The sequence below is a fragment of the Balaenoptera ricei genome, chromosome 12 (genome assembly GCF_028023285.1).
Source record: "Balaenoptera ricei isolate mBalRic1 chromosome 12, mBalRic1.hap2, whole genome shotgun sequence".
Classification (NCBI taxonomy): domain Eukaryota; kingdom Metazoa; phylum Chordata; class Mammalia; order Artiodactyla; family Balaenopteridae; genus Balaenoptera; species Balaenoptera ricei.
The window spans coordinates 82,601,838-82,625,406 of NC_082650.1; the positions used below are offsets into that span (position 1 = coordinate 82,601,838).

General features: G+C 36.9%; 1 protein-coding gene across 10 annotated transcripts in view; it reads right to left on the bottom strand.

Annotated features, from left to right (window-relative positions):
- Positions 1-23,569, bottom strand: part of MYO6 (myosin VI) — a 136,611-nt gene that overhangs the window by 47,576 nt on the left and 65,466 nt on the right. For all 10 annotated transcript variants that reach the window (XR_009506236.1, XM_059941770.1, XM_059941769.1 and 7 more), the window contains 8 exons: positions 22,089-22,218; positions 20,030-20,135; positions 18,468-18,523; positions 15,771-15,868; positions 15,293-15,457; positions 8,834-8,914; positions 5,984-6,164; positions 894-1,038 (listed from right to left, as the gene is read on the bottom strand). Coding sequence is in view for 9 of the 10 variants with exons in the window: in XM_059941770.1 (XP_059797753.1) it covers positions 894-1,038; positions 5,984-6,164; positions 8,834-8,914; positions 15,293-15,457; positions 15,771-15,868; positions 18,468-18,523; positions 20,030-20,135; positions 22,089-22,218 (962 nt within the window). In the remaining variant the exon portion in view is untranslated. The remainder of the gene's footprint in view (positions 1-893; positions 1,039-5,983; positions 6,165-8,833; positions 8,915-15,292; positions 15,458-15,770; positions 15,869-18,467; positions 18,524-20,029; positions 20,136-22,088; positions 22,219-23,569) is intronic.

Genomic DNA, 23,569 nt, shown 5'->3' on the forward strand with positions numbered 1-23,569 from the left:
GTACGTGCTGAATATATAAAAAAAGTATTCCGAGGAATAATCTTCCATGTGACTTTCTTAAATGCAAAAGAAATTGTGTTTAATTCAAGACCACTTTAAAGGTCAGAAATTTGGTTAACACTGTTTAGGAAAAAAATGTTTACATCTTAAACTCCAAACTGTCCAACTCTACTCTTTCACATAAATAACTACATGGTATAACAGTGTTGGACGCTGCAGATACAGATAGACAGTCCGATGAAGAGAGGCTGCCACAGGAAAGAATTTCCAAACACTGTGCTAAATGCTGTCATAAAGCGTGAGGCCCTGTGGCAATACCAGAAAAAATTATCAAAATTTGGAAGTAACCTTAAAAGTCATTCAGGTCAGACCAGTACTTGAATCCCTTCTAAACAGTGATTTTCCAACTTACATTTCTTGTAATAGAACCCTTTCCTAAAGGGACTCTTATGTGGACACGCCATACTTAAGACACAAAAAAGAACGGCTTTGGAACACAGGGGAAACGGAGGACATGATTGCTGAGAGGACCACCCACCTGTGCTTTTACCAGCCTTCCCTTGGGTTCCAGAAATCTCTCCAAGGAACCATGCAACTGTAGGGCACTATTATACATCCTCCTCGCTGAGATTTTCTTCATAATAATAATCTGCAGTTGGCTTAGCAAAGAATCAGGCAAAGCGTACCTTGCTAATATTTCCCAAAGTAAGAGTTACCAAATTTTCTGAGTGGCTACAAGATCTTTTTTATCCTTATTTTTTTTACTTTGTTGAAAATTTTTTGAAATATGTCACTAGAAACTCACTGTCTGCCTTATTCAGCAAGCGATAGAGGACCTGGCTTTTTTCCCCACAAGGCAGGATGTTTACAGAGCAATGAGTGAGGGAACTTACTTTATCACTGTTCCTTTGGTGCCCCCTGCTGTTGTTAGCATGACTCTTGTAGTTAAACTTACACGAAGATCATCTTGATCCAAACCCAGTAACTCAGCACAATACTCCAATGACTGAGTAGATTTATTCTTCAGATTACAGCCACCTAATGAACACATATTTCAATTCGAAATTAATAAACATTATGTAAACCAGATTTTCAAGATGCATTTCTTAGAAGTGCACTTCACTTACATAAAACTATGGACTAGACAAGGTTTAGCTGTGACTTTTAATTTCACCTCGCTCGTTCCCCGCCCTCGTCAGACACTCACACTGCCAAGGTCATTGGGAGACCCTCACTCAGGGCAGCCCATGATACAATCCGTTCAGCCCATCAATTTTAGCCTGTCACAGTTTCATTTTTTAATGACCCTGCCAGCAAAATATACTAATGATAGATTATAATCCTTGTTAATATATTAAAATAAATCTCTGGAAAAACAGAGTGCCTTATCACTAAAATCATACGACTGCAGAAAACATCAAGGAGTAATTTCAGTGGTAAACGTTGTGAGGCATCAGAGTAGGTCAGTGTGGGTGTGGACGTTTGTCTATGTGTGTGGGTGGGTGTGTGTGCACATGCGTGTGCTCGTGAGGCTCGGGGGCAAAGGAAGAGGGTGAGGAGGGCACGGCTATTTCCTGTACATCATATCTATAGATTTCTATTTATGGAGCTTGTTTTCAAAAGTTTTTTCTAGAAAGACAGAATACGACAGTGCTTAGACTCGGGGCTGTTCTGGCTCTACAACTTACTAGTTGTGTGACCTTGAACGAGTTACTTATTCTTTCTGTACTCAGTTTCCTCACCCATATAATGAGAATACTAACTGTACTAGCCTAATAAGGTTGTTATGAAGATTAATAAGGTTATATACGTGAAGTGCCTGGAATAGTGTCTGGTACCTAATAAGCACTATATGAAGGTACCTATAATTATTATCTTATTACTACTAATATTAAAAATAATAAACATTTTATTAACATTTTTACGGTTTAGTGCTTATAAATGATTCATTTTAAGACTAATTTCAAAATTACAAAGAATGTATGAAACCATAATGAGAATTTTATCGTGACAAATTAATACACTACTTAACAGACTGCTCTCAGGAGAAATAAACCATGAGATCTTATATGAATAAGGCGTTGTCAAGACAATTCATTGGGGGAAAAGAACAGCTTTTCAAACAAATGGCACTGGACAACTGGACATCCACATGTAAAAGAATGTAATTGGACCCCTACTTCACACCATACGCAGAAATTAACTCAAAAATCAATCAAAGACCTAAAGGTAAGAGTAACACTATTAAACTCTTAGAAGAATACAGACATAAATCCTTGTGATCTTGGACCAGGTAATGGCTTCCTAGATATGGCACCATAAGCAACAAAAGAAAAAACAGACAAACTGGATTTCATCAAAATGAAAACCTTTTGTGCTTCAAAGAACATTATCCAAAAATGAAAAACACAACCCGCAGAATGGGAGAAAATATTTGCAAATTATATATCTGATAAGGAACTTCTATTTAGAACATATTAAAAAACTCTTACAACTCAATAATAAAAAGGCAATCCAATTAATAAGTGAGTAAAGAACATAAGTAGTCATTTCTCAAAAAAAGATATACAAATGGCCAATACAGTTGAAAATATGCTCAACATCATGAGCCATCAGGAAAATGCAAATAAAAACCACAATGAGGTAGCACTTCACAGGCACTAGGGTGGTAAGAATGTAAAACCCTTCAGTTACTTTGAAAGTCAATTCCTCATAAGGTTAAATATAGAATTACCATATGACTCAGCAATTCTACTCCTAGGCATACACCCAAGAGAAATGAAAACATGTGTCCACACAAAAACTTGCACACAAATGTTTATAGCAGCATAATTCATAACAGCCAAAGGTGGAAGCAACCTAAAAGTTCATCAAATAACAAATGGATAAACAAAATGTGGTATATCTATACAATGGAATATTACTCAGCAATAAAAAGAAATGATGCACTGACACATGTTAAAACATGGATGAACCTTGGAAACATTATGCTAACTGAAAGAAGCCAGTCACAAAGAGCACATATTGTATGATTCCATTTATATGAAATGCCCATGATAGGCAAATTGATAGAGACAAAGTAGAACAGTGGTTGCCTAAAGGCTAGGGATTTGGGAGGAAATGGGGCGGGGTGGGGGGGAAATGACGAGGGGTATAGGTTTTGTATCTGGAGTGATGAAAATATTCTAAAACTGAATACAGTGATTGTTGCACAACTCAATATGAATTATATTTCAATAAAGCTGAAAAAAAGAATAAGGGGAGAGGAATACTTAGAAGATATATTAAACCTTTAATTCTTTGAAAGTAAGATTACTACTAATTTCTAGTTTATACACACATACACATTATCTAAAATTACATAACTCAAAAAGTTGACCAACAATAATTGATTAATTCATTTAAATACTTCTTTTCTTTTTTTTTTTTACTATTCTGCAGTTTCTTACACACTTCCAGGAATTATGTAAGGCTAGCATAGAAAAAAATTTATTTTAAAAGTTTCAAAAGGGCAAAATACTGTGAAATAACGCAAGGCTTTTCATGTCACTCCCTTTCCAAAAAAGAACTTCTTTGAACACATTTTACATTAGTTGTTGTAATAATGTATGTTTTTGTTATGTGGAATTTTAAAAACATAGGAAGTCCCTAAAGGTATTCTTTGCATTTCCAGAACTTTTAAATAGCAGTGGGAGCTGTCTAAACATTTACTGAAGAATAAAATTTCTGATAAAATAATTACGAATATCCAGAGCTTTTTCAAATTGCAAGGTCATGCCAAAATTGAGCTCTCTAGGGCAGGAAAAATCAATTCTGATTAGAAAGAAACCATCTGAATCTATAGGAAAGGTCATAGGAAGGATGAAGATTAATATAATAAAATCTTAGCTATTAAAATAAAAACAGCCTAGTTGATTAATTCTCTGGATTCATTGCCTCATTCTAATGTGCTCTGCTTTCTGCTCATTTTCCCTTCAACAGAAGAAAGTTTGAGAAGAAAAATAAAAGATAATGTGAATATCTGCTATGTGCCTTTGGACCATTTAAGTGCTTTTCAACTAACTAGATCATGCCACATTTATGATGCTCTGTGTACATCTGCACGTTTACCACACAGTAAGAACATGAGGTGTGTGAAAATGCCACCTATCACTTCTAACAGCATGTCCAAACTGTGCGTTAATTTTTCTAAACTTTTTTGGATATTACTTAGAACTCCTCCTACATGCTCCCTTGGTACAACAATGCTACAGAGCAAATGAAAATGTATTCTAACATTCATTACATTTTCAAATCCCTCAAAAAAAACTAATAACAATTTTAATGCATACTAAGAACATACCTGATTTTGCTTGGTTTTTCTTTTTGTTTCTTTTACTTTAATCTGGGAGTAATTTGCATTTTTATTTTACTTCTTCATTAAAAAACAGAGTGATTACTACATGCCAGATGTAAGTATTCACATCATTCTACAAATATTTAACTCATTTATTCCTCTTTATAACATGAGGTAAGGCCTGTTATTTATTATTCCTAGTTTACAGGTGAGGAAACCGAGACACAGAGAGGTTAAGTTCCTGGCCCAAGGTCACACAGGCAGGTAACACACGGTGCCCAAGACCACGTGCTCTTACGCACCACACTCTGTCACACCTGATGTTGATGTCACAGCACCGCGGACACTCAGTCTGAAAGCCAGACTGTCAACTGCCATCTGCTCAGAAGGTTCAGTGACAGGGGGCAATGAGGGGCAGTTATCACACGTACTGGAGTTAGTCAGACGTGGGTAGAACCGGCTCTCACACCTACAACTTCACTAATGACCATATTACTTAAACTTCTGCACAGGTCCTACTTCTGTAAAATGGAGATAATATCCTCTACCTCATTATCTTTATTAAGTTCAGATTATGATTATGATGTTTATGACGAAACACAGTATATGAAGGGTCTTACACATAGCAGACACATTTTTTTTAATGTTCTTTTTCCTTCCTCTTGTGCCCTTTTCCTTATATGCAGACTACTGCTAGGAAAAAACACTTCTCATGGATTATTTCTTCATTATTTTACGAATGAAAAATCCAAGGCTTAGAGAGCTTCTGGGATCTGCCACTAAAGCCCATGTTATTGACTACTATATTATAAATGGTGCTTTCGATTTTTTTAAAACTCTTTTAAACAATGTATTTATGCAGGAGTCAACAATCTTCTTCTCTAAAGAGTGAGGTTTTAGGCTTTGCCGGCCATCCAGTCTCTGTCACAACCCCAACTCTGCCACTACGAAAGCTGGCATAGGCAAGACATAAATAAATGTGTGTGGCTGTGTTCTAACAATACTTTATTTACAAAAACAGGCAGCTAGTCAGATTTGACCATGAGTCATGGCCTGCCAACTCCCGCATTCATGGATCAAACTTAAGATCATATAAAAAGCCTTACTATTTACATAGAGACTGAAACAATACAGTTGAAAAGTTACTGCAGTGCAGGCATTTAAATGATCTGTTCAATCTGCATCAAGCTTAACCTGCTTTCATTTCCCAGTAACAATGTATATGGGCTTTCATGTATTCAATTACCCTAATTAACCAAGTTTAGATCAATGAACCAGAAAAATGTCAAAATACCTTAAAAGATGGTAGAGAGAATTATTATGTTCACTTATTGGAAAAGATTAATATCACCTGAAAAGTTTAACCAAATATGACCCTGGTAGTCAGGATTATTTATCCTTCACAGAACGAGTTTATTCCTCATCCGTATCACTGATTTATTCAACAAGAGCTCATAATAACTAATAATGCAGCATCCTGCAGTTGCAAGATTTATCACATAATACAATATATTCTAGAAATGTAGGGTGTTAACAAACCTGCACACAGAGTAAATTTTCATAGGACAATTAAATGACAGAACTTCTAATTTTACTCCTTTTTAAAATAAAGCAAAACAAAAAGACCACAGGAAAACAGAAAAAAACCTGAAGTGCTGCCGGCTTCCTCAAAATCAATATTTCCAAGGTGCAGGACACCAGCTACTACCCGGAACAGATCAAGCTTTTCTTCATCATCCAAACCAATCTTTTTCATGGCTGTGCACATTCTAATAAAATCTCCATGGTCATCTAACAAAGGATCTTTCAAGGAGCCTGCTTTAAGATACTACAAAACAAGAAGACATCAATTAATTGTGGTTTACATTATTTAAGTATACTAACACAACTACACAACGTCTATTCACTATATAACATGCAAAAATAAAACATGTCAATCATAAAACTTTAGTGTTCCAACACATTCAAAAACTGAATGACTGGCCAAAGTGTGCCCAGGATTTATGTATTATTTCTTTCAATGACATGTGAAATCTACAACTATCTCAATAAAAATTTCAGTCAAAAATGGAATGAGATGTTTTCCAATTTAATTACAATTTTAACTCTAAAACTAGGATATTATATAAAAATATAAATTGAGAGAAAATGAAGGGAATATCAGTGGTTGAAATGAATCAACATGAAACCACAGGTCAAAAAGAACTGAGGTTTTAAAAAACTGTAATAAAAATTTAAATCTGAAACTTAGCATTACACTCCTTCAGGTTAACTGCCATCAACTGCACCAATATTCAACAGCAGTAATGACTGGACAGGCTAACAACAATGTTCATGGCCTGGGAATTAATTTCTAAACCTTTCCGTATTAGTATATATGAGGTAAAGTGTATTAGTAAGCACTATGCTTATGCTAAGAATTTATGCAATGACTGAAAACATTTCCGAAAAAATGAAGAGAAAATTTGCTTTCTCTCCTAAAAGAACGTGCATCTAAAGTATTCATTTACTAGAACCTATAACAAACTCAGAAAAAGGAAGAAGAAAAGTCAGCCCTGCAGAAACTAGAAGGAGGAAAAAAAAATTACTGGACACAGAAAGACTGGACTAGCAATTTTCCAGAACTTGAGAATGAATAAGGAAAATTAAACATTAGGTAACAGCATCAGAATTAACTGGTCATTAAAGACGCCCCTAGGAGATGTTTTTTTTCCTCCAGGTTGCCAATCGCTTCCCAGCTAAAGTTGTAATTGCCTTTCCACACAAGTCTTTAAAATGTTTAATTATGCATGTGTAAAATTTCTGGAAAATGTCTAGACAAAGAAACTTAATTTTATTCTTAAAGAAAACAATCACACGCAGCCAAATTTAGAACAAAGCACATATCGTGCAGAATTTTTAGTCTTGCAATTGAACGGTTACTTCATTTAAAAATTGTTTCTAATCAAATGTCAATGAATATACTGCTATCACAGCAGACTAAAAATACTGCACTCCCCTAAAAATAACACACAGCTTAAAGACATGCCAATGGAACTAGGCAAAGGATTCTAAATAGTCAAAATGATCACCTCATCCTCCTGATAAAGAAGACAATAAAAAGCAATTTAAACATATTAAATCCATTATTCACTTATATATTTTTATATATAAACCCAGTAATATAAATAAGATTCCTAAAAAACTATGTTGACTCTAGAATCAGAAAGTGTACATTTTCTTCCTAAGACAGCACAAAGACTGCTACTCTTTGGAGAGTAAAATCCAGTTTTCTTTCCTCTCCACTCAGTTTTTTCCATGGTAAAAGATCAAATTTATATATGTATATATTTTTTCCTTTGGGATAGCTGCATTATCCCACCAGGAAATGTCCCCATTATCTTAGTGGAAATAATACAATTTCTATATTTCAATGATGCCTTATAAAAATATAGGTTATCATAACAAAGGAAGATTCCATAATAAATATTAATGTCACTTCTTAAAGTTCCAACCATGGATGTAATATAAAGTTTACAGACATCTGTGTCTAAAATGATAAATAAAATGTCAACTTAAACAAAAATTAACTGCAGACTCATCTGCTTAGAATTCAAATTAATGGGAATTTTTAGTTGCTTTCTGTTCTTTTCTATGAATATATTAAAGATATAATTCACCTCACCATTTTGAAAGTAGTCAAAAACATCTGACTCACAAATGTAGGGGCATTAAAAACCGAGTATAATAAAACCTTGTTCACTTAAATATAAATCTTTTAATAAAATAAAGACAATATGAACTAGTCCCTATAATTAATCCTGACTTAGTATTTCATAATTTAAGCTCCCTGAGTAGACACAACTTAATCCCACTTATTACTTAAACATTGCATATTAAAATTTATAAAAGTTGCAGTAGATTTTTAGATTAAGGACTTAATGTTTTTAAAATAATACTTAATGGTATAATTATATCTACTTACTCTTAGAAATACAATGATTTAGTAAGACCTATACATAAAACTTTTCAATAATATATTACAGAAACATGATGTTTTAAAGAGAAATATTGCAATAATACATAAGCATTAGTTCACAAGAATGCTCACTCTACTTATTGTCTACATCAAAGCTTACTTTGGCCTTGACATAGACAATAAATTATAAAGGACATATTTTATACTTAATCACAAATGGGTAATACGAGAGTAAGTTTCAAAAATGTCAGCAAAGGATGATTCTTAGGCAATCTGATGCCCTCATGCCGGGAAAATAACAAGAGGAGAGCAGTGCACTGAGGTCCCACCAAGAAGACCCAGAACCTGTGGCTTCTGCAGATACCAAAAGAGGTGTAAAGTACTTCTCGGCGAGAGGTGTGGATGAGTATTTAGGTTTTATAAGCATAAGCCTAAAAGTAAGAGATCTTACTTGGTTTCCAAAATAAAAAATAGAATACATCTTTCAGCACAATTTTTTTGTATTAAAGATTATAATTTTTTTTAAAAGGCTACTTTACCTCAGGACTTTTTCGGTTCTGTAAAATGTGTTTGTCAGTTTCCTTGTTAGCAAAGTATCTAGTGCAGCCTCGGTTTAAATACTATGACAAAGAAATTTAAAATATAATTAACAAATATGATCCACAGGAAAACAATACAAAGGAAAACACAACTTATCAAATAGTGCTAACTCTTAAAGAATTTCTAAACATAACCTGAGTATCATTTAATCTCTCAATTAAAATCAATACTTCTATATATCATAAACATTTCATTCTTACTAATCACAGCAGAGATGGTGAAAATCCTAACCTGACAATAGATTAAATTACATGATTAACATAAAAACCAATACCATAAAGCTTTCCTATTTTTCAAAGGTAGCAATTTTTTAAAAATATATATCTCCAGTTTATTTATTCATTTTAAACATCTTTATTGGAGTATAACTGCTTTACAGCATTGTGTTAGTTTCTGCTGTATAACAAAGTGAATCAGCTATATGCATACGTATATCCCCATATCCCATCCCTCTTGCATCTCCCTCCCACCCTTCCTATCCCACCCCTCTTAAGTGGTCACAAAGCACCGAGCTGATCTCCCTGTGCTACGCAGCTGCTTCCCACTAGCTATCTATCTTACATTTGGTAGCATATGTATGTCCATGCCACTCTCTCACTTCATCCCAGTTTACCCTTCCCCCCACCCCATGTCCTCAAGTCCATTCTCTATGTCTGCATCTTTATTCCTGTCATGCCCTTAGGTTCATCAGAACCATTTTTTTTTAAGATTCCATATATATGTCTTAGCATTCGATATTTGTTTTTCTCTTTCTGACTTACTTCACTCTGCATGACAGACTCTAGGTCCATCCACCTCACTACAAAACAACTCAGTTTCGTTTCTTTTTATGGCTGAGTAATATTCCATTGTATATATGTGCCACATCTTCTTTACCCATTCATCTGTCGACGGACACTTAGGTTGCTTCCATGCCCTGGCTATTATAAATACTGCTGCAATGAACATCCCTTGATCATTACGCAGTGTCCTTCCTTGTCTCTTGTAACATTCTTTATTTTAAAGTCTATTTTATCTGATATGGCTAATTGCTACTCCAGCTTTCTTGTGATTTCCATTTGCATGGAATATCTTTTTCCAACCCCTCACTTTCAGTCTGTATGTGTCCCTAGGTCTGAAGTGGGTCTCTTGTAGACAGCATATGTACGTGTCTTGTTTTTGTATCCATTCAGCCAGTCTATGTCTTTTGGCTGGAGTATTTAATCCATTTATATTTAAGGTAATTATCGATATGTATGTTCCTATTACTATTTTCTTAATCATTTTGGGTTTGTTTTTATAGGTCTTTTCCTTCTCTTTTGTTTCCTGCCTAGAGAGGTTCCTTTAGCATTTTTTGTAAAGCTGGTTTGGTGGTGCTGAATTCTCTTAACTTTTGCTTATCTGTAAAGTTTTTATTTTCTTCATCGAATCTGAATGAGATCCTTGCCAGGTACAGTAATCTTGGTTGTAGGTTTTTCCCTTTCCTCACTTCTAATATGTCCTGCCACTCCCTTCAGGCTTGCAGAGTTTGTACTGAAAGATCAGGTGTTAACCTTATGGGGATTCCCTTGTATGTTATTTGTTGCTTTTCCCTGGCTGCTTTTAATATTTTTTCTTTATATTTAATTTTTCATAGTTTGATTAATATGTCCTGGCATGTTTCTCCTTGGATTTATCCTCTATGGGACTCTCTGTGCCTCCTGGACTTGACTGACTGTTTCCTTTCCCATGTTAGGGAAGTTTTTGACTATAACCTCTTCAAATATTTTCTCAGACCCTTTTTTTTTCTCTTCTTCTGCGATCCCTATAATTCGAATGTTGGTGTGTTTAATGTTGTCCCAGAGTTCTCTGAGACTGTCCTCAATGCTTTTCTTTCTTTTTTCTTTATTCTGCTCCCTGGCCGTTATTTCCACCATTTTATCTTCCAGCTCACTTATCCGTTCTTCTGCCTCAGTTACTCTGTTGATTCCTTCTGGAGTATTCTTAATTTCAGTAATTGTGTTGTTCATATGTGTTTGTTTGGTCTTTAGTTCTTCTAGATCCTTGTTAAATGTTTTCTGTATTTTCTCCATTCTGTTCCCGAGATTTTGGATCATCTTTACTATCATTACTCTGAATTCTTTTTCAGGTAGGTTGCCTACTGCGTCTTCATTTATTTGGTCTTGTAGGTTTTTACCTTGCTCTTTCATCTGTGACATCTTTTTTTGGCGTTTCACTTTTTGTTTGGCCTGAGACATCCAGCACTGGAGTTTGCAGGCTGTTGGATACAGCTGGGTCTTGATGTTGAGATGAGGACCTCCAGGAGGCCACACTCCGATTGATATTCCCTGGCGTCTGAGGTTCTTGTTAGTACAGCGGTTTGGACTCAGAGCTCCCACCACAGGAGCTCAGGCCCGACCTCTGGCGTGGGAACCAAGATCCTGAAAGCATGTGGCAGGCGAAGTCATGGTCCTCCAAAGACACAGACATCCAAATCCCTGGAACCGATTGGCTGGGGCACGGTGATGGGGACCTGGAGTCACCGGAGGGGCAGGGTGGTGGCTTGAGGCACACAGGGCGGCCTGGTGTCCTCGGGGTCAGAACCGGGCCACGTACACCACCCACGCCGCCCAGCACACCAGGGACTCTGCCTGGGCTTGACAGGCGTCTGCACCCCGGATTCACGTCCAAGCCCCAGATTTACGTCAGTGACCCCGGTTTTACGTCTGAGGCCCCAAATTTACATCTCAAAGGTAGCAATTTTAAATCTTCTCAGGGTTAAATCTTATTGAAAATACAGTTCATAAGATATGAACTAAATATGTAAAAAGTCTCAAATAAGGACCCACACTGTGGTTTAATATTTTGAGTAATATTTTAAATTCTGAATAATTAACAAATAATATTCTTGAGTTTCTTAATTTTTGATTTTTACAATCAGTCCTTCAAAACATGCCTTTCACACTGACTGACAGTTAACACTAATTGTACATAAATTACAACACTTGCTTTACAAACCTTCACAGGTATTCAAAGAACGATTTCAGCTTTTATCTCAATGATTTACTTTCCTGCCCAGAAGCCTTTAAAGGTTAAGTGCTTTGAAAACACAGAATAAGGGAAGCAGCTGAGAAGAAAATAATATACTGGTCTTGAAGAGGATCTTTTACCCACACTTAAGGGGTAGGGGTCGTTCAGGAAGGACATGCACAGGGAACAGGATGAGAAAATTTTTTAAACGTCTCAGCTTTTCTTAAATCAGGTCACTAGGATTCCACTGTCCCATGGCATCAATTCCATGGTTAAATATATCGATAACATATTACATACCAAGGAAAAATTTACAGTAAATTTTGAAAGATTTAGGGATAAATTAATACTTTAGATGATCAATGCATTTATCTCCCCCCATTACAGTGAAATATTAAAATACAATTAAAACCAGAAAATAATATGCAATGAATTTTTCTTTGTAGCCTAGAATCTTGGGGGAAAGAATAAAATAGAAGGGAGAGGGGATAATACTGATGAGCATTTTCAATTGACTGTTTCAAAACAGAGCTCTTTTATTTAGTAGAATAATAGTAGCTTAACTATATAGAGCCAAAACAAATGTTTTCTTTGCTAGCAAGAGTCTTATCCACCCGCCCCAACTGTTTTATCAAATACTTGGCTTTTGGACAGATGGACTTAATATTAAAGCCTAAGAAAAATACTTGTTTCTTCTAACTTTTCTGTAACTAGAAAGCTATAACTATTCTTGTCACCCATTCTCATTCTATCCGAGCTTTATTTATATTCAAGGATTCTTGCATGACTATAACAAATGCTTCCATGGAACATGTGCAAAAATATTACAAATTTTTGAATAATGCAAGCGTTTTAAACCTTTTATTTTCTAAAGTACATGTGGAGTTAATATGGGTGTTTTCAAACAGATGTATCTCTACAATTCTTTACATACTAATTTGGATAGAATAGTGACCAAAAAAACAGGGGGGAAAGCATTCACCCTGCTGTAGAGTTTCTCCTTTGTCTTTACAACTTTACCCCTGAGTTATAACTGGAGGCCTAAACTAAATCCGAGAAAAACCTGTTGAAATGACCAACACACTTTTAAGTCACTCTAAGGCAGAATCATTTGGGGGAAGGAATACAGAGGTGTGTGCACACCTGCCTGAGAGGAATATCCAAGATGGCAGGTGTTTTTGGATGAAAGGTAATGCTGTTCCACGAGTTTCCTCTTACCAGCAAAAGGACTCTCCCAGTTCATGCCACAGAGACAAGAAACTCTCTGACCTGATAAACCATTTCAGTGGCTGCCCCCTTAGGATGGCTGTCCTTGTGCCAGGAAAGACTGTACATTCTGAGACACAGAAACTATGTTCCCAAGCCCCCAAGTAGAAAGAAATGCTATATTAAGACAAGAATAGTCACATCACTTTATCATTAACTCAGTGTTGACAAAGCCACATCATCAGTATTAAATTTTATATGATTCATATTAATTTATATTCCTGTTCTCAAAATCATTGTAGAAAAATGCCTCTTCTACTGTCATGAAGATAATGTGGGCAACTAACTTCAAATTCCAATTAATTTGGTGAGTTCTAGAGAAGGTTAAACATTTCAGAATTATATAAATAGATGCAGTTATAAAGCCTTTTAAAACAACAGAGTTTTTAAATTTCCAAATATACATGAAAAGAAATTGATCGACGTAATAAAAGAAGAAGCCGGGTTGCAAACACACACACACACTCACACACAGAACAATAATTAAGCATTAACGTGTGCCATGATTCTCAAATGGAGGACTTCTGGCCAGAGAGGACTATGAGAATCCCCTGGAGAGCTTCACACAAACTGCATTCCCTCCCCGCACCCCGTGACTCCCGTGTCCCACACAGGGACACTACCTTCTAGCTGAGAATCTGTCGTTACGTTAGCCACCCCCCAGTCACCACTTCCTGAAACTCAGTATTGACTGGTGATCCTTGGCACTCCTGATTTCCCTGTACTTCTCTCACTACCCCACTTGTGCTTTCTTTCTGGGGCAACTCTTCATCTGCTCATCCTCTTCAACTCCACAGTTTGGATCCTGGCACATGCTTTTCTACATTGTGCAATCTCTCTGGACAGCCTCAACTACTCACTGTCACAGTTGTAACTAAACTACCGCCAGGGCGCTGATGTCTCCCAAACCTGTCCCTGCAGCACTGACCTGACCTTAGTTCACCCAAGAGTCCTCCAAACAGCTCCACTCAGATGACCCACAGGCTCCAAAACTGGACTCATCCTACACGCCATACTTCTTCCATCTGGCCCCAATGTGGTACTTACAGCCACCCAGTGACCCTAATCGTATTTTGGAAACTCATTCCAGACTCCTCCTTCTCCTTACCTACTTCAGTCTCCAAGTCCTGCCAATTTTACCTCCTCCTATTTCGCACATCCCCTCCTCAGTAACCCTGCCATCGCTAAAACAAATTCAGGCACTGAGTAACTGCTACGTCACCTAAAGCCACAGGTTCCCAACCCATTTACCCACGGCTGCAATTTCTATCCATCCCCTCCCCTACCCTCTTAAAGCTATCTTCCATATTAAACCCAGAGGTAAGTACAGACCTGATATCCAACTTTCTACTTAACGCCCTTCGATCAGCTCCTTACTCACCACAGAAGTAAGACCAAACTCTCTAGCCTCACCTCCCACCCCTTCCTGTCCTACCATTTAAGCTATTTCCTGCCTTTCTTTGTTCATCTTTTTGCATCTACCAGGAACACCTCTGCATGTTTCTTCCTCTAGTTATAGTTAACACTTGAAAAGCCTTCAGGATTCTGATCCAGCATCAACTGTTCCAGTAAAGTTTTTCCAAAATCACCAGCACCCTATGCATCTCTCTCACTTATCATTTGACATATCAGTCAGACTGTGCGTGTGTGTGTGTACGTGTGTGTGTGTGTGTTTCCCACCAATTTAAGTTACTCAGAAGCAGGAACTGTGTCTCATTTATCTTTTTAACTCTGGCACAATGCCTGGTACCCAATGGGTAAGGAATAAATATTTGTTGAACTGAATTAAGGAAGACAAGTAGGGGGTCCTTTATTAATTCAGTGGTCAAACTATTTTTTTACAAATAAGTCAAAGGTAACATTAAAGCTAGCATTACGGAACTATTATAAACTTCTTATTGAGTTTAAGGGGTTTAGCATCTATCCTTTTACCTATCCCATTATGTACCTCCTCATACAGTGTTATAAACTCAGCAGTAAATCTCAATACAGATCTACTTAGTACAAAAGTCATTCTATCCTATTACACTGAATTTAATGTAAGTTATATGCAACTAGACATCAAAATCCACTGAAATAAGTTTTAGAATAGAAGGCAACTCAATTTGCAAAAATTGTATGAAATTTCTTTTCATCCAACCTACCCGAAAATTATCTGGGGAGCTCAAATGAAGTCTTTCCCTAGTATCTTCAGAAGCACCAGCACACAACCTATAAAAGATATGATAATTCCTTTCCTCTTTGCCTTGAACACAGATCCTAGATTTCTCTAGAAGATAATGTGAAACAAATCCTCCAACAACTGAACTCTAAAAAACAAAACAGAGAAATTACGTTTTTGCATTTAAAGTCTTAAAGTATAACCTACCAATGTTAAATTATCTTTTCTATCAAAGAGGTTGTAATTTATGAAATAAAGGGGAAAAAACAGATAACTAAATGTAAGTTTACAGTATTTATAGAGATCACAGTGAACATATATATTATCCCAACTGTTTAAAAGAGGAAAATTTAAATATATTTGCCATGAGTTCAAGTACAGCATCAACTCTATCAAGACCCTCCCTGTATTTTCCAAAAACACTCCCCAAACATATTACCCCGAAACTCACTCTCACTTACCTTTTCATTGAAATGTATTTCTACAAATTTCCCAAATCGACTGCTATTATTGTTGCGAACAGTCTTTGCATTTCCAAAGGCTTCTAAGAGTGGGTTAGCTATTGAAAAAGAAATGAAAATACACCATCAGAAAGTTAGCATGAAGGACAATTACAAAGCAACATGCATAGTATGTTTCCATTTATTAATAAACATAAATAACTAGAAAAGTATTCTCAGAAACTTGTAATGTCAAAGTACAATACATTACAAGTATTCTCACTTGTAATGTCAAATCCCACAAATATTTACTGACTACCACTATGTGCGGGCCCTATTAAAGTGCAAGAGATGGAAAAGTTACTCAAAATTTATTAAAAAAAAAAAAAAAAAGTAAGTGTTATGAGAAAGACTAAATTTTCAAAAGTCACTAGGTTGCAAAATTTATAACTCAACTTTAAAAATTACTCCCTAAAAATTTTATGGTTTTCACATCAGCCCTACAAGAGCAGTGACGATAGTAAAGAAAACAGCAAGCTTCCTGTGACGAAATACAGGCAAGAAGTTATTAGTTGACTTACCTTTAAAAATATACATTAATAAAACCTCCAGATTTAACATTTTTACATGCACATCCAACAAAATCTAACAAATAAGCATTTACAGAATTACCTACGAAAGGTTCTCAGAACAATAGTTCTTGAAATCCCAATGAACAAATGTAAAATTTTAACTGTCTTCATTTTATAATTTCACACATTCTCTCTCTCTCTCTCTCTCTCTACCTGACTGGAAAAGAGCTCCTAGAGTCTATTCTGGTACTCACCAGTCTTAACTATAAGCATACCAGATTAGTGTCAATCTTACTCACATATTCCTTCAATAACCTCATAAATTGCTTCATAGTTTATTGCTAGAATATTTCTTATGAAATCTTTTAAAGTCCATTTCTCTTATTCTACCCACAGTAGAAAGTTTAACTAGTCACTAAACCCTTTTAAAGATCACTCCCACGTTGTTTCACTTGCTAAAATAAGAAAGTATTAAAACTAAAAGAAATATTAGCATGTATTCCTCACCTAAAGATTTCTATGGCCCTGCCAGTTAACATAAACTATTCTCCAGTAAGGAGCTGTAGAGACATTTGGAATAACACTTTCCAACTGTCCTCAACTACAGCACGTTACACATTGCACAGTACGTTCTCATGGAAGAAACCAGGCTTATCTGGTTTCAAAGTAAATCTGTACCTCAAGTAAACAATTCCGAATACTAATTAGTATTTTATTAAATTAACCCATTATTTGTTTTTTATTTATTCAATTTTAAAGGGCAATTCCCTCACTAAAGGCACTTTACTGTGACTATACCTAGGTGTGTCACAGTACCACAGTGAGAACTGTAGATAAAAATTAGAAAACTATTTATATCAAGAAATATGAAAAATCTTACTGATGCAAACTTTAAAAATGTTTATTAGAGTCAAATTTATATTCATCTACATGCATATTTTACATAATTGTGAAAAAAATGTATGTAACATTTGCCTGCCATGATATAGCAAAATGCATGAACATAAAAGGCCCCTGATAAATTTTTGTTCAACTGGAATTTTTCTTTAAAATGTCAAGAATATTAAAATATGCACCTAGTAGAGCATATAGTTAAGATGCCTGGGTTTATGTCCCATTTCCACAACTGATGAGCTTACTTACTCTTCAGAAAGTTACTTAAACTCTTTCTACCTTACCTTCTCATCTGTGAAGCAGGGATAAAATAGTACTTACCTCGTATTCTACGGAGATTTAAGTTAGGTAACAGATTTTAAGCAAATCAGACAATGCCTAACACATCCCACACATGTCAGTATCATCATCATTATTAAATACTTACTGAAGGGGTGAGAAGAGTGTCCAAAGAGGCGTGAAACACCTCAGAGAACTAAAAGGAGACCAATGTGATGAAAGCATAAGGCTGCAGAGGAACAACGACTCAATCAGACCAGAGGAGGTGGGGCAGGCCACACAGAGCACTGGAGGTGATGATATGAATTTGGGGTTTTAGCTTGAGAGAAATAGGAAGCCAATAAAGGGCTCAAGCAAAAGAGGTCATTCCAACTTCCACACAGAGAATAGGTTAAAGGGCAGCGAGACCATAAGAGGGGAGACCAGACAGGAACCTGTGCTGCAGGAGGTTGCTGCAGACTCAGCGTGACGGCGGCGGAGACCAAACAGGATCCGAGAAGACTCTAAGGAGTGAGCAAGCCCTGACAGCCCAAGAAAGTCAATTTACAGACTCCTGTCTTCCAAGTGTACTCTTTCGTTAAAATGATTTCCCCCAGCACCTCATTTCCAAATAACCCTCTCCCTTTCTCCTTTACAAAAACAAGGTCAACAAAATAAACAGGAGGCAGGAGGGCTTCCTATATTCCTCTCATTCATCCGACAGATATTTATGGAGCATATACTATATATCAGGCACTATTCCAGGAGCTTGGAATATATAAAATCCCTGCCCTCTCAGCATACATGGGGTCAGGGGGGGAAGACAACAGACAGTAAGTAAATGAGAAGATAACATCTGAGCAAAGATTTGTAGGAGATGGGAGAGTCTTTTGCATCTCTTGGAGAACACTCCAGACCACTGAGAGGATTCTTCTAAGTTAATTTCAGTACATATCTAACAATGGAAAATAAGAATTTTAAAAATTAACAATACCTTCGACAATTCTATCATCAATGTCTTGACCGGTTCCATACGATTCAGTCAGATATCTGTTTAAAATACAGGATTAAAAAAATGCTGGATGAGAATGATATTGCATGCATTATCTTTCTAATTTTAATATTATTTAATACATCTAAAATTTAAACCTGGATCATGCACTGGAATGGCTTATTTAAAATTTTATATTTAAATGCAACTACTATTCTGTTATAGCTTTTTAAATATTTTTTTTTAAATTTTTATTGATTGATTGATTGCTATGTTGGGTCTTCGTTTCTGTGCGAGGGCTTTCTCTAGTTGCGGCAAGCGGGGGCCACTCTTCATCACGGTGCGCGGGCCTCTCACTATCGTGGCCTCTCTTGTTGCGGAGCACAGGCTCCAGACGCGCAGGCTCAGTAGTTGTGGCTCACGGGCCTAGTTGCTCCGCGGCACGTGGGATCCTCCCAGACCAGGGCTCGAACCCGTGTCCCCTGCATTAGCAGGCAGATTCTCAACCACTGCGCCACCAGGAAAGCCCCTGTTATAGCTTTTTAAACGTTTAAAATTCTATTTGGATGGCCTTTAACATCTAAATCAGCATTATTTTTAAAAACTTTTTGGGAATATTCTGATTTTAACCAACTATTTAGTTGTAAATATGCCACACATTGCACACAGAAATATTCATCTTTGACACTGGGAGGAGGGTTGTGGGGAGGTAGAAATAAGAAGGCCAATCATCATAAACTTAAGGTAAAAAATGGTTTCAACCACTCTAATGGCAGAACTATTGAAAAAAGAAGGTAAAGGCTGGATTTTGAAGGAACATTCCAAGATTTCCCTTTGCCTAACCAGCACTGGTCTTCTCCAGGATCCTCATGAGAATAGATGTCAGGGCTAGATTTCAACAGTCTGCAGCTTAGCTCCCACATGTCTGTTTTTGTAAAAGGGATAGAGCCCACCATTTCAAACTGTCATAAAGCACGCAAGGGTATTTAAAGTCAATGGGTTCAAATCTCAAGGAGATCTTTGTAACTCTTTGCTCATAACATGTTCATGGCAACACTATTCACAAGAGCCAAGAGATGGAAGCAACCCAAGTGCCCAAGTGCCCACTGAGGAATGAATGGGTAAACGAAATGTGATACATACACACGAGGGAATATTACTCAGCCATAAAAAGGAAGAAAATTCTGACACAGGCCACAACATGGATGAACCTCGAGGACATCATGCTATGGGGGATAAGCCAACCACAGAAAAATAAAAAGTATATGATCCACTTATATAAGGTATCTAGAGTAGTCAAAATCATAGAGGCAGGAAGTAGAATGGTGGTTGCCAGGGGTTGGGGTCAGGGGAAACGGGGAGTTGTTTAACGGGTACAGAGTTTTAGTTTCTCAAGATGAAAGGTTCTGGAGACTGGCTGAACAACAATGTGAATATACTTAGCACTACTGAACTGTACACCGAGAAGTCGTTAAGACGGTAAATTTTATGTTATATATTTTTTTACCACAATTGAGAAAAATCAACCTGCTCAAAATATTCTAGGTCAGATAAATACTCCTCACCTTAGAACAAATTTTGTATTTTCCGTTTTGCCAGCTCCTGATTCTCCAGATACAATGACAGACTGACTCATCTTGAGCACCTTCATGTCTCGAAAAGCCTTATCAGCTGGGGTCAAAATAATACATTAGCGATGAACAGTGTATTAAATACAAAATTTTCCAAATGATAGAAAGTCCATTTACTATCAAAAAGCACTTGCTCCTAAAGAAATTATAATGTGTGTTTACAGTTACCAAAATTTTTAAATAAAATCTTTGAAAAGTGTTCAAAACATCTCTAAAGGTATTTACGTTAAATGTTCTCTCTAGTTATCCTGACAGCTAAGTAATATGAAATCAAATAAACAACTCTTATGTTTGTACTAGAATGTCTCCACATTATGAGCTGTGGCTCAGCTTTTCCTAATACTAGAGCAGACCTGCAGAGAGACGAAAAATGCTCACTATGCATAACTAATGACATCCCCGGAGAAAAAAGCAAGAAGTAACGAGCTACCAATCAAGAAATCTGGCAGCCAAAATTTCTGCTGAAGAAAAAAAAAATGCATAACTGCACAATAAATCTGTGGGTTTTTTCCTGTAATACTACTATTAAATTTAAACATCGTGTAGAATTTTTCAGCATTTCAAAAATAGGCAAAATTAACTGCTTTAAATTTTTTAGATTTGTGATTATTTATATATACAGTTTTTAACTATCTGCATTATACTCCAACAATTTAGACTATAAAATGTCTTTAAGACTCCACAGACAAGATGAGTACAATTCAGTTCCATTCAAGTGGGCTCAAATTAAAACAATTTTGATTAAAAATTAGGTCCTGACAAACATAGCCCTATAAGGCAACTATTTCTCGCCTCAGACATGTGCTACCCATACCAGTGAAGAAAGCTCTATTAATGGCTTTTACTCTAAGGGCCAAATGCAAACTACACACAAGAGTATTCACATCCCTTTGACCAATTTATCAGCAATCTGTTCCACCCACTTTTGTGGAGTCGTTGTAAAAACTTTTTTAGCAGTAAACAACTAAAAACAAAAGCCGGTTTATTTACATTTTAAACATGTAACTTGCTCACATTGAGGTTCTAAGGATTTTGCACCATTTAGCCAGCTGACAGAACACACACCCATGACCATCAGAGCATCAGAGAACCAGAAGTCAATGTGCAGCTGCACTGGACTTGGTGTACACATTCACTCTTGCCTAGTAGTACACAGTACACGGTCAGCCAAATCTAGAGGTGAAGCCCGGTCAGGCCATAATACAGGTACAAAGAGAAAGCCCAAAGAGAAACTAATTGCACTAAGAACCAGAACCAAAACGGTTCTGGTTGCACTAAAAACCAGAACCAAAACGGTTCTGGTTGCACTAAGAACCAGAACCAGCTATGTCTGAATCCCAAGGCTTAGCTAACATCTCTGTACCTGCAGCCACCAGCTACGGGGGACGCCTGTCAAATAACTCCCTCTCTGCTCCTCAGGGCTAAAGTGCTTTGAGATGAGACAGCACCTGAGAAAGGCAGAGACAGATGTTGCTGCCTTCCCACACGGATCCCCCAGAGATAGGAAGCATGTATCACTGTCGATCCTTTACAGTTTACAGAGCCCTGATGCGGTGCAAAGCATGGAAGACGTCTGCTCTCACAGCTCCTTTCTAGCCCAGGTAACGCGCTCACTAGTGATGACCTGGGTAACAGCAGACAGCCCGGGCCTCCTTCCTAGTTGTGGAAGGAGGACACTTTTCAGGTGGAGTCAGAAGAAAACAATAGGTCAGCTTTTATTATGACCCACTTTCAACTGGGTGGACACGCTTAAGACGACACGGGCCTTTAACAAAGGTAATGAGGTACAACCGCCCCGTGAGTTGGCCGCAAAAGTATCTTCCCCACCCTGTGTGAATACATGCTCCTGACATGGTGATACATTCAGAATGCACACAAGCCCTCCAAAATACGTATTCGATTCATGGTATCTCTTATTAATCCAAAAGAAAAACTGAGTAAATTTGTACAATTTAAAGAAAAATAAATATTAAGATACAATTAAATTACTTACCAATTGCAAAGACATGAGGTGGCATCGTCCCAAGAGATTTTCCTTGGTACGACTTTATTGTTTCTGAAGAATATATTTTAGGTATGTCAAAGTATGGGTTCACTGCAATCAGAATGTTGGCCACATATGTCTAAGTGGGAAAGACATAAACATAAAATTTTCCAATGACTGTTTTCATTTAAAACCAAACAAGGGTCACAGGAGAAAGAACACACAGCAAGTAGACACCCCCAGTTCTCTCTCTAAGTAGAACTCCTAAATCTGCATTTCTAGACCTAAATATTCCCTGATCTCTACAGGACCCATATTTCTCTAACTCTTAATAAATATTTACATCTTCTTAACCCACAGCCATCTAAAGCTCAGCACATCCAAAATCAAAATCATCTCTCTTGACCTCCCTTTGCCTCAAAGGAAACATGCGCCTCCCACCCCCCCTCCCAGGTTCATCACTACCAGGTCTGCATGCACAGAGCTGAGTCTACACCTCCATCTCAGACACCTTCTGTTGACTCCACTTATGACATCTACTCTATGCCTACAGCCTGAGTTTTGCTTATTTGTATTCCTCACCTAGACTACTTTCTTCACCCTGCTACTAAACAGTTTAACGTAGCTCACAGGACCCTCTAGGCCCTGAAGAGTTTAACATAGCTCACAGGACCCTCTAGGCCTATGCCCATCACTGAAAGCCAAGGACTGATTTAGCTCGGTGGTGACCACTTGGTCCCAGAGTTTTGCAAAACAGCATATGCGCTAACCATTGTCTAGAATACTGACGGGCTAAATGTTTAATGAGCAAGTGAAGCTTGCTTTTAAATCTGAAATTTAACTGTGGCTTCAAAAGACCAGAAAAATGCCACCAATAGGATTTATAAAATTCCTCGTGGGGAGAAAGAGAGTTGTGGTTTAGCAATTAGTTGTGGTTTACTGGCCAAACTAGGGAACACAAGACCATGTTTTTCTCTTTTCTGCTTCTAGCTGTGGAAGGGAAATGATACAGAAACCCTGAACTCTCAGCCGACTCATCTAAAATTCCATGAATGTTCCCAAAGATGTTTCCTGGAGTTGGGTAAAAAATAAGAAATTCCCGATAATAATGTTTCTATGGGAAACAAAAGGAAAGTAATAGAGACTTTAGTAACCAAGGGAAATGTTAAATGTGAGTTAGCTATTGTTCTACTCAAATCTAAGGGAGGATGGTGGCAACTCTGGTTGGTGAGACGTATAAAAATATCCAATTTAAACTATTCTGAACTGCTCCCCTCTTTTACATATATTATGATAATAATAACTCTATTTGTGTATTGCTGATATTTACTGGTTTTAAAACTAAAAGGCATAACTGGTTAGGCAAAAACCCACCAGTCACGGCTTTCATTAACTTTGAAAATACTGGTTTTCCAAACAGGACCTGATGATCCTAAACAGCCACTATCTAACACTATCTAACCGCATACACATCTTAGGAAAAGAAGGCA